The sequence below is a fragment of the Oscarella lobularis genome, chromosome 9 (assembly GCF_947507565.1).
Source record: "Oscarella lobularis chromosome 9, ooOscLobu1.1, whole genome shotgun sequence".
Lineage (NCBI taxonomy): Eukaryota > Metazoa > Porifera > Homoscleromorpha > Homosclerophorida > Oscarellidae > Oscarella > Oscarella lobularis.
In genome coordinates, this window is record NC_089183.1 from 1480374 (window position 1) to 1493634 (window position 13261).

Here is a 13261-nt window from a genome sequence, read left to right on the forward strand (position 1 = left end):
ACCACGACTTGTGCCCCAAAACGGAAGAGGACCGTCACAGGTTCTGTCCTGTTGGGGCCGAGTCGTGGTGTAAGTGGCAAGCAGACAGAGCCAATGCCGACGAGCCCGACTACGTGGCAAAATACAATCCGGAGGCGAGCGCCAAACTCCCACACGTCTTCCTTCACGCCTTGAAAGACATCTTCGATCAGCTTTCCAACAGGGATCTACTACAGAGATGTGAAGAAGGAAACACCCAAAATGCCGTAAAATACCATTCAAAAACCGCTGTTTCTCATTGTCTTCTATAGAACGAGTCCTTCCACAGTGTCCTGTGGACATTTGCTCCAAAGGAGAAATTTAGAGGAAAACTTTCTCTCAGCGTTGCCGCAAAACTGGCAGCTTCGTATTATAATCACGGAACTATAGCCTTTTGCAGGCTTATTTCCGTTTTGGATTTGGACATCGGAAAGCATTCGTTTAGAATTTGCAGGTCAATAGATGAGGTGACACAGAATGTATTTATTAACTAAATTACACTGATATTTAGGAAAGAGAGTACCATCAGACAATGAGAGAAAAGGAGTGGTGGAAGAGGAACAGACAAATGAAGAGAGGCGATAAAAGAAGAGTCAAGGAGACGGCAGAGGGAGTGACGTATGAAGCTGGAGCGTTCGGCGGCGTCGACGAGGAGCCTGAGAGGCCAAGCGCTAGCAGAGAAAAAAAGAAAGCCACCAAACGAGGAAATACATTGGACGAACCTGACGACAGTCCAGCAGAGCGAAGGGTTCTTCCGTCACGATCACGTACGCCTTCCGTTAGGTTATTGGAAAGCATGGCATGCGAAAGCATGGCTTGCGATTACGACGTCAGAGAACTTGTGAATGACTCTGAAGAATATTATGTTTAGAAGTTCATTCCTCGAAAAAAGTACATATATGCTGCTGACACGCTCTAGCACTGCCACGCCCACTCATTGAAATTCGTCATGGAACCGTTAGCTACGTTCCTTCGAGGCTCCTAACAAGAGAAACAGCTGCAAAAGGGCCGCAAGAGGGCACTACAATCGTCGCTGGGGTGGTTGTACGTGCGGGCTGTCGACGACATTGCAGCGATAGCGATAGTCGTCGCGCATATAGTATACTCCACAGAATATAGTTAAAAAACGCTTTTCTTAGTGGCGGCGACCATTTCTGTGGGCTGGTCCCCATTTGGTGATATCCCTGTCGGCGTGTGAAGGACCAGGTCTTCTCTGGGAGCGATGGGCATCACTTCCGACTTTCGCGACGTTTGCTAGAGGCTTTGTTGTTCTTTGCTTTCGATAACCTGCAATTAGGGGCAAAAGAGATGTTGCCAAGGGAGTGATAAGGGAGTGATTGTGGTGCCTGTGAGCCGTTTCGCGGATTCGCTTATTCGCAAACGGATACCTTGGGCTTCGCGAAATAGATTGGTAGAAGCGATTTGCGATCCGACGTCCAGTGTACGAATGGTTGCTCCATTAGTGTGACGTCTTTGTCGTGAGGCTATTGGATAGCGTGCGCACCATTAGGGAAATGGAGAAATTCACGTTTTCGTCGACAGTGAAGGCCGTGAAGCTGTACATCGGCGCGGATAAACTCCGCAACAGAATGCCGATTTTTTTGGAGTGGGACACGGGCAACAGGCACGACCGCAACGCTATTTCGGCGTTCGTTTAGTCGCACACGGGGCGGAAAATGACTGGCCACCTTACAAAAGAGGATGCAGCGAAGCTCGGCTCTTATCTATGCTCCGGGAGGCTCCGTGCATCAGGGTAGGTACTGTACTCTGGGTACATTTCTTCCAATAGTCCGCTTCGCTTCTGCCTACAGTTTGATTGGGTTGCACTCGCAGTGGAATTTATGAAGAAATTTGCAGAAGTGTCCTGCGTCCCCTGCCATTTTTTCGACGACTGACAGCTCCCCAGCGAAGTCCGGGTGCGTTGACAGCTCCTTCTCCATGTCCTTCTTTTTCATCCCCTCTAGTGAGAAATAAATAATATTGCAGATGTATACTGTTGCTTTCAGTCTAACCTGTGTAGCTTCCGCGTTGCTGAAGGCAGGCTTTGAGTCTGATATTCTCTCTCCTAGAATTTGTTATGGAAAAAAAGTACCCTCTCACTCAGTGTCCCTCATTATTGGTGTGTGCAGGCCCCCTGGATTAACGTTCACGCGATGTGCGTTTAGTGCGTCGCGCCCCTTAACTGTATGGTTTGACTTCTGATCAAACACCCACAGCACGTCGTACTCACTACTAGGATACTTAACAGATGCATAGATTACAGTAATCGTCGTCGCTTCGCCTACGTCACGTTCACAATCATCTTCAAATAAATAAACACGCATTTCTAATTATATTAAAATGATGACGTGACGTATCTTTCTCGAAAGTGCATCTTGGAAGAGCGCGGCGTCGCGGCGGAGGCGAGTTCCGGCTGTTCTGGCGAGGGAGAGGGAAAGGAGTCAGGGATCGATTGTACTTGAACCACGTGGTTGCTCGTGGGCGGTGGAGGGGCTACTTCTTCATTGTTGAGAAGTGCTTTAAGGTGGTAAGGGGGTGTGGCTAATATTATCCGGGTTGAATCTTTCAAATCCCACCGCTACTTTCTAATTTATGCACGCGTCGTCTTCGATGACGCTGAAGTGCGTATCATGATATCAATGATATAACTAATGGGTGCCTCGTGAGCGAAGTGCTGCGATTCTCTCAGGAACAACGCGCATCTTTCGGCGACCGTACCGATCTTCGATCGATCTCTTGAGACGGCGGCTTCTCGCTCGAGGAAGAAAGGAACCCCGAATGTAATCATCGAAGACTTTTCTGTGATCTAGTGATGTAAGTACTCTTCTTCGCGGTCTTACTTTTGATAGAACCGACGACATTGTGTTCATCGAGCTACTTTCTAACGGGAACAACGAATTTCGAAGGAGCCAGCGGCAAACATCTAGAGAAATCGATTCACTAGATCACGGGTGAGTGCGTAAAGACCTCAAATCCGCTCCTTCTCGTTTTCTGTTGGAGTAGAAAACATCGCGAATTTCGCCGTTGAAGTCACGGGATCATACGAAATCGCTATCGTGAAAAACCGTTCGCGAAGGTACGTCTCGAGGTTATCGCTCGTTTCTCCCGAAATGCTAAATTCAAATTTCGCGGCGGAACGCGCGCGAGGGCATGTGAGACGTTTATGCGTGGGTGCACTGTACGCCAGATTGCCAAGGATACAGCTGGCACACGGGGTGTCAAGAAATTCAAGAAAGTTCTTTGAGGAATTGCCGAGTTTGTCGATACTGCACTCGGAGAATCTTTCTCATGCCCCGCCGACGTCAACAGATTGCTCTTCGGTTTATGCAAACAGCTTTTCACTACGGGCAATTCTTTTAAAACTCAACCCTGATCAGGTACGGTTTAGGTATTTAATTAAATGCAAGGCAAACGTCAAGAAAACGCCTTAGAATTGTAGATTTCTCATTTTGCGCACATTATTTAAACGCGAATTCGAGAAGGAAAGGAATCCTTTTCTCTCGACACGATGGAGTTTAGCGCCGCCGTTAAAAAGATCATGAAAACAGAATTGCGAATTTCTGGAGCATCTCTAAGGAACGTCTTCAAGGAGAGGGATGCTGCAAAAAGCCAATCGGCCAATTTTTGCAAGCTCGCTTTCAACGTGAAGGCAAACTTGTCAAACAAACAAGATGTCCTCACATTTTTTGGAAGCGTTTCCTCACGCCATTCATACGAAGCTTCGCCGAGGTACTCACTAGAAACTAAGCCGTCTTCGTTGCAAAGTTCATTTGCATTGCAACTTGATTTGCAGAGCTGAAAAGTGGTTGGGAGGCAGAAGGGACTCTCCACGATAGCGAGTTGCCCGCTGAGTCGGAAAACGAGAGCTCATCTGTTGGAACAAGTGACATTTTGACTGGTTAGATAGAACCGTAGCAACTTTGCATGCTTTGTTGATTTTGTGCTTTAGACGAAGAAGATTTGCGGCAGGTTGAGACAGTGGCGAGGAAGAAGAAGTCAAAACTCTGCAACAAATTTCTAAACGAATTTTACGCTTAAACATTAAGCGGGCTTGATTTTTTAGACAAAAAAGGACGAGGGGCGGTCTCTTTCTGAAGGCGGTGAAAAATGCAAAAGACGCGGGGTGAAATCATTTTTTATATTCAAACGATTGAGCTAGAGAGGAGAAGAAGGAGGAAGAGAAGGCTATTACTAAGTCGAAGACGCGGTCAAAACGCTGTAAGGAATTCCTAACCGCCGCCAAAGTTTTAAGTTTCCCTTGTATCTATATATAGACGAAGACCCTAAATTGCAATCCTTGCAGAGCGCGTTTTTACGTTCGGCAATCGGACATATGCGGAACAAAAGTTACTTCTGTCCGATTAACTTGCGTAACGTCCGGTCCTATTGTTCGAGCGATCTCCTCGACAATTGTAGACATTTTGCCTAGTGAGCTAAAAGACAATTTCCCGTACAGGTGCAGCTTTCCGTAGAAGTGCAGATACTTCACGTGCGTGTCGCCATCTTGATGACCGCGTGATGACCGCGTGCGAAGAAGGCCCTCCAAGCAAGAACGAGCTGCCAACCCAAACGACTGTCGAGACATGGAAACGGCAGTTAGATCGTGAATATGACGCAGCCGTGTTGCTACGCTACGATGTGAGTAGCGGAGATGTCGTTTTGCGTCAAAAATGTTCTATTTGCACGGAGTTTCGCGATCGGCTCTCCGGAATGAAGAACTTCCGATCTGCTTTTTCGACGGTTCCACTAATGTGAGAAAATCGTAATCATGCCAAAAGTCAGATGCACGAAAAAACGATGACGTTATTCCGCAGGAAAAGTCAAAAGCAGAATTAACACAGATTCACCGTGCCTTTGAAAATCAGGATTTGAAAAATCAGGATTAAGCGGAAGGAACCTCGATTCTTGCCTATTTTATCCCTTTGTGACAAAATCCAATTTATTTAATACATGTATCATATATGTCTTACAAGAACACCCAAGTGCGTTTCGCGCTTGCGCATTTTCTTCGTCATCACGAACGTCCCGTGTAGCTGTATTAGACGCATGAAGGTATACCGGGTCTCTGTTGTCGTCGCTACTGAAGTCACGTGACCAAAACATCAGGGAAAGAACGGCAGAAATCGGGAGATTTTCAAAACGAGACGCGAACGATCAAACGCTTTATCGTTTCGCACACCATTTGACGCTAACATTTTGCGACGAGGCTTCTGTGTTCTCCAACATTTCACCACGTCATATGATGTAGTTTTTTGGTACTTGATAAGTTTTTTCCAATTTTTTAGAGTGAAAGAAACTAAATTATTTCAAAGTTCCTTTTGTTAGTGCGCGCTATTTTTTCGATGTCGTTTTTTGGCTTGTTTTAGATGTTTGACCCTGTGATATAATGTATTAGGCTATTCTTTAGCCCCTTTTCTCGCGTTAGACGTAAATGTCGCGTTTCACTCGAAAAAATGCTGTTTTTGAAAAAGGTGCGCGCGCTAAAATACCGAATCGCTATGGTTTTCTGCATATATTAGCATCTCAATGGACGCAGAAGAAGCCGCCGCAGCTATTTTGGACGTTTCGAGAGATGCAGACGACCTGCAATTGGAAGATGAAGACGAAATGGTGAGTTTCGGGGAGCAATCGCCTCATCGTTCAAGAGATCCTCACGATCGCGCAAGGTAAGATTCTAAAATTTATTCACAGTTTTTGTTGTTTAGATGATATTGGGTTCAATGAATCACTTGACCAATCGATTTTGACGTCGCCTACCCAAACTCCTGCAAAAAAAGAAACCTAGTAAAATATTTTTATGCACAGCATATTTGATTCTAATTTCTTTTTTAGCTGCCGCTGAGGAATCCAATTCACTTAGTGAAGATGACAATGAAGGCGGCAGTAGAGATGACGGAAGCAACCACGACACTGACAGTTGTAGCGTCGACGGCGACGACGATAGCGGTGACGTCGACATTAGCGACGACGACGAACGACCTCGATACACGTTTCGAGCGCTCAGCACGCGTCTTGCCAATCTTGTTGCCGCTCAAGACGGCAGCTTCCCGGCATTCGGCGGAAGCAATAGAGACGACGATAGTACTGACGACGACGACGACGAACCTCGCTACCGTTTGACAGATTCAGGCTGTCGCCTTGTGAAATTGCGCGCCGAATTCGGAGTTGAAGTCGATGCAGATTGGCGTGGCGCCACCGACGAAGACGACGACGATGAATCAAGCGGCGACAGTTCTTCTAACGACGGTGACGACGAAGACGACGACGGAGATGCGGAGTACAGGATTAGCGACGAAAGCGACCGTGGCAATGACGACTTCGATCTTGACGGTGCCGTACCAGACGACGGCGGTGACACTGGCGACGCTGACGAACCAGACAACGATAGTGACGCTGACGAGAGCGACGGCGCTGCTGCGCAAAATATTGGAATACGAAAACAACAGGCACAGCAGAATACCGGCGTCATTACCGAACTCGCGAACACTTTACCTTGAGGATATTCGCAGACATTTTTCGATCGCGATTCTTGTCTTCCGTCGTTTGACCAATGCACAGAGCCGACTGGAATTACTTCTGCGGTGTCAGGCAACGAAACACCAATATGGTTTTTACAGAAATTTTTTGACCATGTGGTTATGAATCACATTGTAATAGAAACTAACAGATACGAAAATTGAAGGTAGGCTTTATTCAAAAGCAACATCAAATTTTTAAGGATCCTAATTTTGCAACGACAAAAGAAGAACTGACGGTAATGTTCGGCATGTTTTTCGCGTTTGGTATGAAGTCAGCTCCGTTTCTCGTCGACAACTGGTCGCGACACCCGGTTCGATCAAGCCATGCGACGAGAAACATGGGGTATACGCGCTTTCGAACATTCTTGTCAAACATTCACTTTCTGACAACAACGACAACGTGCCAGCGGGACAACCTGGTCACAACATCCACAAAATTCGTCAACTAATTTCAATGGTTTCTGAACGGTTTGTACACTATTTACATTATTTATACATTATTTACAAACTTTACAATTCTAGGTGCACCAGAGCCTACAAGCCCCACCATAGTCTTTCGGTCGACGAGGCTATGGTCAAATTCAAAGGCCGAAAGTCGATCAAACAATACATGCCAGGAAAACCTGTGAAGTACGCTTCAAAATGTGGGCGATGTAAGAAAGACCTTTCTTTCTTTCCTTCTCTTTTTTCTCAATAACCTTTTTTATACAGCTGCGATTCAACAAACTGGTATACTATGGTGTTCCACCTTTACCGCGGTAAAGACGACGCTAGAGGCGGCGGCATGGGAGAACGTGTCGTCTTGACGCTAGCCGAGACCTTTCTAGATAAAGGATATCACATTTATTGTGATAACTTTTTTCGTCTCCGGCGCCTGCCTACTCTCTTCTTTTGCGCGACACCTGCATGATCGGAACGTGTCGGGAAATAAGAAAAGGCGTTCCGGCAACGATCAAAAAGCGGATGGACAAACAACCAACACCGCAAGCGGCTTTGGTTGCTGATTTCGCCGTCGATAATTTCCGCTACTTCTCGCCGACGAAATGATTGAGACTGCCTGTTTTCAAACGGCCGTCGAGCGTCATTCGACGGCGGAGGTGGAAAGATACGCGGGACGCCACTTCCCTGAAAAGTTTCCCAACAAAACGAAGTGTTGCCGCGTCAAAAACTGCAAAAGCCTCCCGTCCTATTGTTGCGACCGCTGCAAGGTTCTTTGCGCCGCGCCATGCTTTAGGAAGTATCATTCCTAAATTTTTGCTTCTTGTTGCCATGGAAACGTGACGTGAACAATTGAAATAATGTTATTGATGTTGTAGTTCGTTGCACAAAAAATTTAGCGCAAAAGAGCCAATTCTCTAATTTATTACGTCATAACTCAATTTTTTACAGGTGATTGGCCAATATAAAGAGCATCTCAAGGTAAATTATATTTCTTCAAACAGTGGCGTTTCCTTTACATTTACAAATGAATGAACACTACGAACACTATAGTGACGTTGGCATGCCGACGGAGAACGAAGTCAGAGACGGGGGAGGGTGGGAAGCGCTCGCCGGGCTGCGATGGTGTGTCGCCGCACACCCGCCACTTCTTCTTATTGGCTGGCCCGCTAACCCCGCACCCTAGCGCACGTCATCAAATACATTTTTCGTGGGATTAAACTCCACTTGATGACTTACATTCTCTCGCTTTCTGCGTGTAATTCCCCACCAACTCTTTCTACGGGAATTTCCTCCTTCGAGTTGCTCTCACGTAGATCTATTCGTCTACATCGGCGCGCTTGCACTGACTGTGCGCCACTTAGCAACTGTCTCTACACATGCAAACATACTCTAATCAGTTTCACGCACACGTTGCGTCACGTAGCCGTCATCGAGTCCCGTATCGGACCTCGTCTCTACATAACTTCCCCCTTCGAGCGAGCTCGTCTCCGAGCTCTGGTACGGCGAAACCCCCTTTTAACGATGAACACTCCGTCCGGAACCTCCTCAGGACACTCTCGAATGCGGGACACGTTGAGCCGTTCCGCCGCTGCATCTGGCTTAGCAACTGGCTGTACTTCAACTGTGTTCCCCTCCATCGCCTTGACCAGTCGTCCGCGACGAGAACCGCTATCGACGACGGACCACGCAGCGCTGTTTGCGTGGGCAGTCTCGCGTCCTGCCCGTACAATAGGAAGAACGGTGATTCGTTCGTGGAGGAGTAGGGCTTCACTCGATAAGCGAAAAGGAGAAACGCGAGATACCTGTCCCACTCGACTCCGTAGAACTCAGCAGCGTCCGGTTCATCCTTTCGACTATTCCATCTGTTTGGGGATGGTAGGCCGTTGTGTTGATCTTCTTCATATCCAGTAGATCGCAAATGCTGAGCATCAGCAGGGACAGAAATTCCGGACCTCGGCAGAGAATTCGGCACCTCATGTCTACATATCACACATTCGACGAGGAGCTCCGCTATGTTGCGTGCAGTTTCGTCTGCCGTGGGGAACGCCTCGACGCACTTGGTCAGGTAATCGACAAATACGACGATTCGATCATTGCCCTCTCCGTTTTTGGCCTTTTTAGGACGTCGACTCCCACGCGCTCAAACGGCCCACCGACTGGTATCGGCATAAGCTCCGGCTTGCATTGGCGTCCTGCCCCGTCCCTCGCCAGACAAGGCAGATAGACTCGAAAAAACTGGCGGACGTCTAGGCGCATTCTGCCCTACCAGTACCGACGGGATTCCAAGGACGGCTTTCTCCAAAAAGTGCCCCGACAGTCGGTTGCTGTGAATTTCCTCCAGGAGCGTCCAGCGCAACTTTGCCGGCTCGACAACCTGCAGCCTGCATGGGGCTCGCGGATCGACGTGACACAAAACACCATCGATCAGCGTAAACCGACCTTTACTTAGGGCCAGGTACCGCGCCCTTGATTAATTTTCTGGTAGCTTTCCACTACGCTCGAACTATAATTATTTCTCGAAGCACCGGATCGTCGTTCTGTTCCCTTCCCAGGTCTGGTTGCATTTCACGGACTTCGTCGACATTTTCTTTCTCACCGGGCCCTATAGCCGGAACTTTACAGACGCTCAACACTGGTGTTGCCATCAGCGCCTCCACCTCGTCGCCTGCCGAACTCTCCTTGTCCGACAGCACTGGCGCACGCGACAAGGCATCCGCGTTTTCGTTCACTCTTCCGGGCCGATACCGGATTTCCGGTGACATCTCTTGCACCGCCATACCCCAGCGGGATAATTTTTCCGAACGGTTTTTCAGATTAATCAGCGAGGTCAGCGCAGCATGATCAGTGTACAGAATGGTCTCGTGTCCCAATAGGTAAACTCGAAACTTCCGCAGCCCCCACACGGTGGCAAGGGCTTTCAACTCAGATATGCCATATCTCGTTTAGCTGGGCTTCAGTCCTCGACTCGCGTACGCGATTAGATGAATCGTTTTGTCGTCTTGTCGCTGCTCCAGTATGGCTCCTAGTCCCTTTAAACTGGCGTCGGTCGCGACAAGAAAAGGAAGCTCAAAATCCAGATACACGACCTGGACAGGCGCCAACGTCAACCGACGCTTCAACTCTTCCAATGCTGCCCTGCAATCCGCGTTCCATTCGAACGGCGTATCCTTTTCAACAAGGCTCGAAGAGGAATTGCCCTTCCATTAAACGCCAATGCCTCCGCTGTCCACGAAATGATCTTGAGCGCGTTTCCTGCTCTTTAGAAGAGCAGTTACGAGCTGATTCAATGCCCAAGATTTGGGGGGACAAGAATCTCTGTGGAATTGGGCCGGTCGCATCGGCCGACGTCATTAAAAGTTTAAATCACCGACATATTTCCGCGAGATATAAAATTGGACAAGTACGACGTGTTTGGGCCGCTTGATACTCGTGTTTTCTCCCGATCGCAGTCATGGTGTCAACTTAACAGTTCACTACAAAAATGGCATTGCAGAAAGTTGCATTCAAGTTAAGTCAAGTTTTATTCAATGATTTATCATGTCATCAGAGCGGCTAACAAATGAAAACTTGAAACTTTGCCAAAAACAACACAGTGGGGTTCTACCGTTCTAACCCATTTTGCAGTATTCTTAGGCAACACAGAGCACTTATCGTCATGCCGACGGCAGTCATGGATAACTGGCAGAAAGAATTCCATATTTGATAAGAAGAGAACAACGGGGAAAGTGTCAGTATCATGTCTTCTCACAGAGGGCTCCTGACGTACCTGCCTTCGTTTATATCAGCAAGGGGACGCAGAAGCAAAAGGAAACGATGATGAAAACAATGTCAGATGGTATATTTTAAAAAATCTATACCGGGTACTTTGATTACGTATACTCATATATTCGAATGTTATTAGAAATGATGGTGACTACTTCCAAGGACGCTTTTAGTTTAGCCGCCATTGATTGGGTTTCTGACGCAACACCACTTTTGAAAAATATTGAATTTATATGTATGTTCTTATAGGATTTGGCTATTTGGATAAATGCCCCCGATCGTCGAAAACTCTCAAGGGGATTTCCCAAGTTTCAGCAAAACATCGGATCATTCTAACCAGAACGCCGATCCTAAATAATTTGATTGTAAGGGAACCCGAGTGACGTCACCGGTAATAATACTTTTTTAATTAAATAGGAATTTTATACGCTGTTTACATTTACGACTCAGGAAGATCTGCTGGGGACGGTCGCGAACTTGAAAGTAAAATTCGAGGAGCCAATCGTGAAGGCAAGTTCCCTATAAACAAATACATAATTAAATAAAATTAACACGAATTTTACAAGGGACGAAAACGAGAGACGACTGACGCTGAAAGAGCTCGTAGTCAGGAGCGAGAGGACCAACTCCAGCAGATCATCGAACCGTATATTCTTCGTCGGACCAAAAAGGAAGTCATTTGCAACGCGAAGATTGACTTCGCTTGTCATCTCGTAAAATTTCCTAACGGCCTCACGATAGACAAGCTGGCGATGACGTATGTTTACCTGGTCACCATCACGGGTTACCCCTCCCTCGAGGCTGTAATCTTGCGCAACTTCATCCAACGTCATCTACAAGAGGCAAGATTCGCAGCATCGCCAAGTTCTCAATTCAAGGTTTCTAAAAGAGCCCGAGAAAGTAATTCGTGTAAGATTATGCTTCTGTGAAAGACACATTTTGTTGAGTGATCCGACGTTTTGCAGTACCAAACACAATACGCGGAAAAAAAGCAAAGTTATTGAAGAAATAACGATTCATGGTGGTGAGAATGAAAAATGGAAGATTTGAAAAACCTTTTTAATTTTTTTATACAGCCGAACTTTTCGCGATTGGAGAGCAGGCAAACCGTAAGAAGCAGCAATAACCTTTTTGCTTTCAATTAATGACATTTTGTTAGAGAAAGTCCAAATAGATCGTTTAAAAGGTAGTCGGAAATTTTACGTCATGGAGTTTTACAGCTTAGTAACTTTAATGTTAATTTTTTAATTGCATGTATGCGGGCGGCAACATCGGAGGATGTTGCCCGTCTATTACGCGGACTGCAACATCATTTGGCGGCAAAATCAGATAATGTTGCATTCCTTTTCGGCCAGAATGCATCTATTTTCCAATTTATATTGGTTTCATCTCTTTTTGGTCAGTTGCCTTCTTAAACCCAGAGAGGGCGACGTAAGATCTATAAGAGACGGCGTCGTAACATCGCCGTCTTTTATAATGGCGCGACATTCGTGCCAAAAGTCCACAGTTGTCATGTCATTTAAAATGCCATTTAAAATGCTATGTAAACTGCCACGTCAACTGCCATTGAAACTGCCATGGAAACAGCCATGAAAACTGCCATTGAGTAATAGACTTCCCCGTCTTTCTTTTTTATTCGGGGTCTTTTTACGCACTGCCAATCAAGATGGCTGACGTACAGGCTTTGCGACTAATCCTATGTCAGCGCATTCTTACTATTGTCGGTCTGCTAGAGCGGAGTGATGAAGCGGGTTTTGCTAGTAATGACAGCCGTTATTCGTGTCTTCTTTGCCTCAATCAAATCGTCGTTCATGTCGTTGGTGTCGTTCATGTTCTTCCAGATTCTGCGGCATCTACGGTTTTGTCATGCCTTCGAGCCTGCCTGGACTGTTAGCAACAGCTTCTGTCATGCAGATGCAGAAACGCCGTCGCATGGATATTGTGCTCCTACGTTGCGATCGGCCGTAGGAAGACCAAAATTTGATATAACTCGACGGCAACTTAAATATTTTCTCGGAATGGACTTTACAGCACCAGAAATGGCCGAAATGTTTGGAGTTTCCGTTCGTACGATTCGGTGAAGACTGCGCGAGCATGGTTTGACAATTCGTGCATCATACACGCAATTGTCTGATGCACAGCTGTACAAACACGTACGGGCTTTGAAACAACACTTCCCTGACGCCGGTTACCGGTGCATTCTTGGTTTATTACGATCAAGAGACATTCGAGTTCCAATCCGGCGAGAAAAAGAGGTAGCCCGCTGCGATCCAAATTGTGTTTGCCTTCGGTGGATTACATCAGTTCATCGACGCAGGACATTCATGCAGGCATTGACGGATATTCTCGGATGCCAGTATACCTCTCTTGCTCAACTAACAATAAAGCCAATACCGTGTTCGAATTGTTTTTGGAGGCCGTTTCTACCTATTAATTTCCTCTTCGCGTGCGAAGCGATAAAGGGGAGAGAATGTCCATGTAGCGTCGTATATGCTTCGTCATTCGCATCGGGGAGTTCTAAA

At 46.7% G+C, this 13261-nt stretch overlaps 1 protein-coding gene and 3 long non-coding RNA genes across 6 annotated transcripts; 3 read left to right on the forward strand and 1 right to left on the reverse strand.

The window, feature by feature from the left end:
• Positions 1–908: 908 nt before the first annotated feature.
• On the reverse strand, positions 909–1475 carry LOC136191145 (uncharacterized). The gene is made up of 3 exons (XR_010670772.1): positions 1407–1475; positions 1168–1305; positions 909–999 (listed from the first exon to the last, which is right to left on the reverse strand). It is a non-coding gene; the product is annotated as an uncharacterized lncRNA (long non-coding RNA).
• Positions 1476–2666: 1191 nt separating this feature from the next.
• On the forward strand, positions 2667–4977 carry LOC136191640 (uncharacterized). 3 transcript variants are annotated; one of them, XR_010670885.1, is made up of 8 exons: positions 2667–2798; positions 2868–3094; positions 3206–3395; positions 3450–3747; positions 3812–3916; positions 3968–4236; positions 4293–4769; positions 4833–4977. It is a non-coding gene; the product is annotated as an uncharacterized lncRNA (long non-coding RNA). The 3 variants fall into 3 exon arrangements; XR_010670886.1 differs by having other exon boundaries at positions 4475–4769; XR_010670884.1 differs by having other exon boundaries at positions 3968–4769.
• A 567-nt stretch (positions 4978–5544) lies between these two features.
• On the forward strand, positions 5545–6515 carry LOC136191373 (clumping factor A-like). The gene is made up of 3 exons (XM_065979698.1): positions 5545–5628; positions 5724–5733; positions 5851–6515. Exons 1-3 carry the CDS (start codon positions 5545–5547, stop codon positions 6513–6515), a joined length of 759 nt encoding a protein of 252 aa, XP_065835770.1.
• A 3468-nt stretch (positions 6516–9983) lies between these two features.
• On the forward strand, positions 9984–11975 carry LOC136190806 (uncharacterized). Its single transcript, XR_010670621.1, has 8 exons — positions 9984–10812; positions 10879–10931; positions 10989–11104; positions 11157–11249; positions 11306–11648; positions 11705–11763; positions 11816–11848; positions 11899–11975. It is a non-coding gene; the product is annotated as an uncharacterized lncRNA (long non-coding RNA).
• The last annotated feature ends 1286 nt before the right edge of the window (positions 11976–13261 follow it).

Bases quoted from the DNA above. Each gene is read 5' to 3' on its own strand.
- LOC136191373 (XM_065979698.1), top strand. From the start codon at position 5,545: ATGGACGCAGAAGAAGCCGCCGCAGCTATTTTGGACGTTTCGAGAGAT.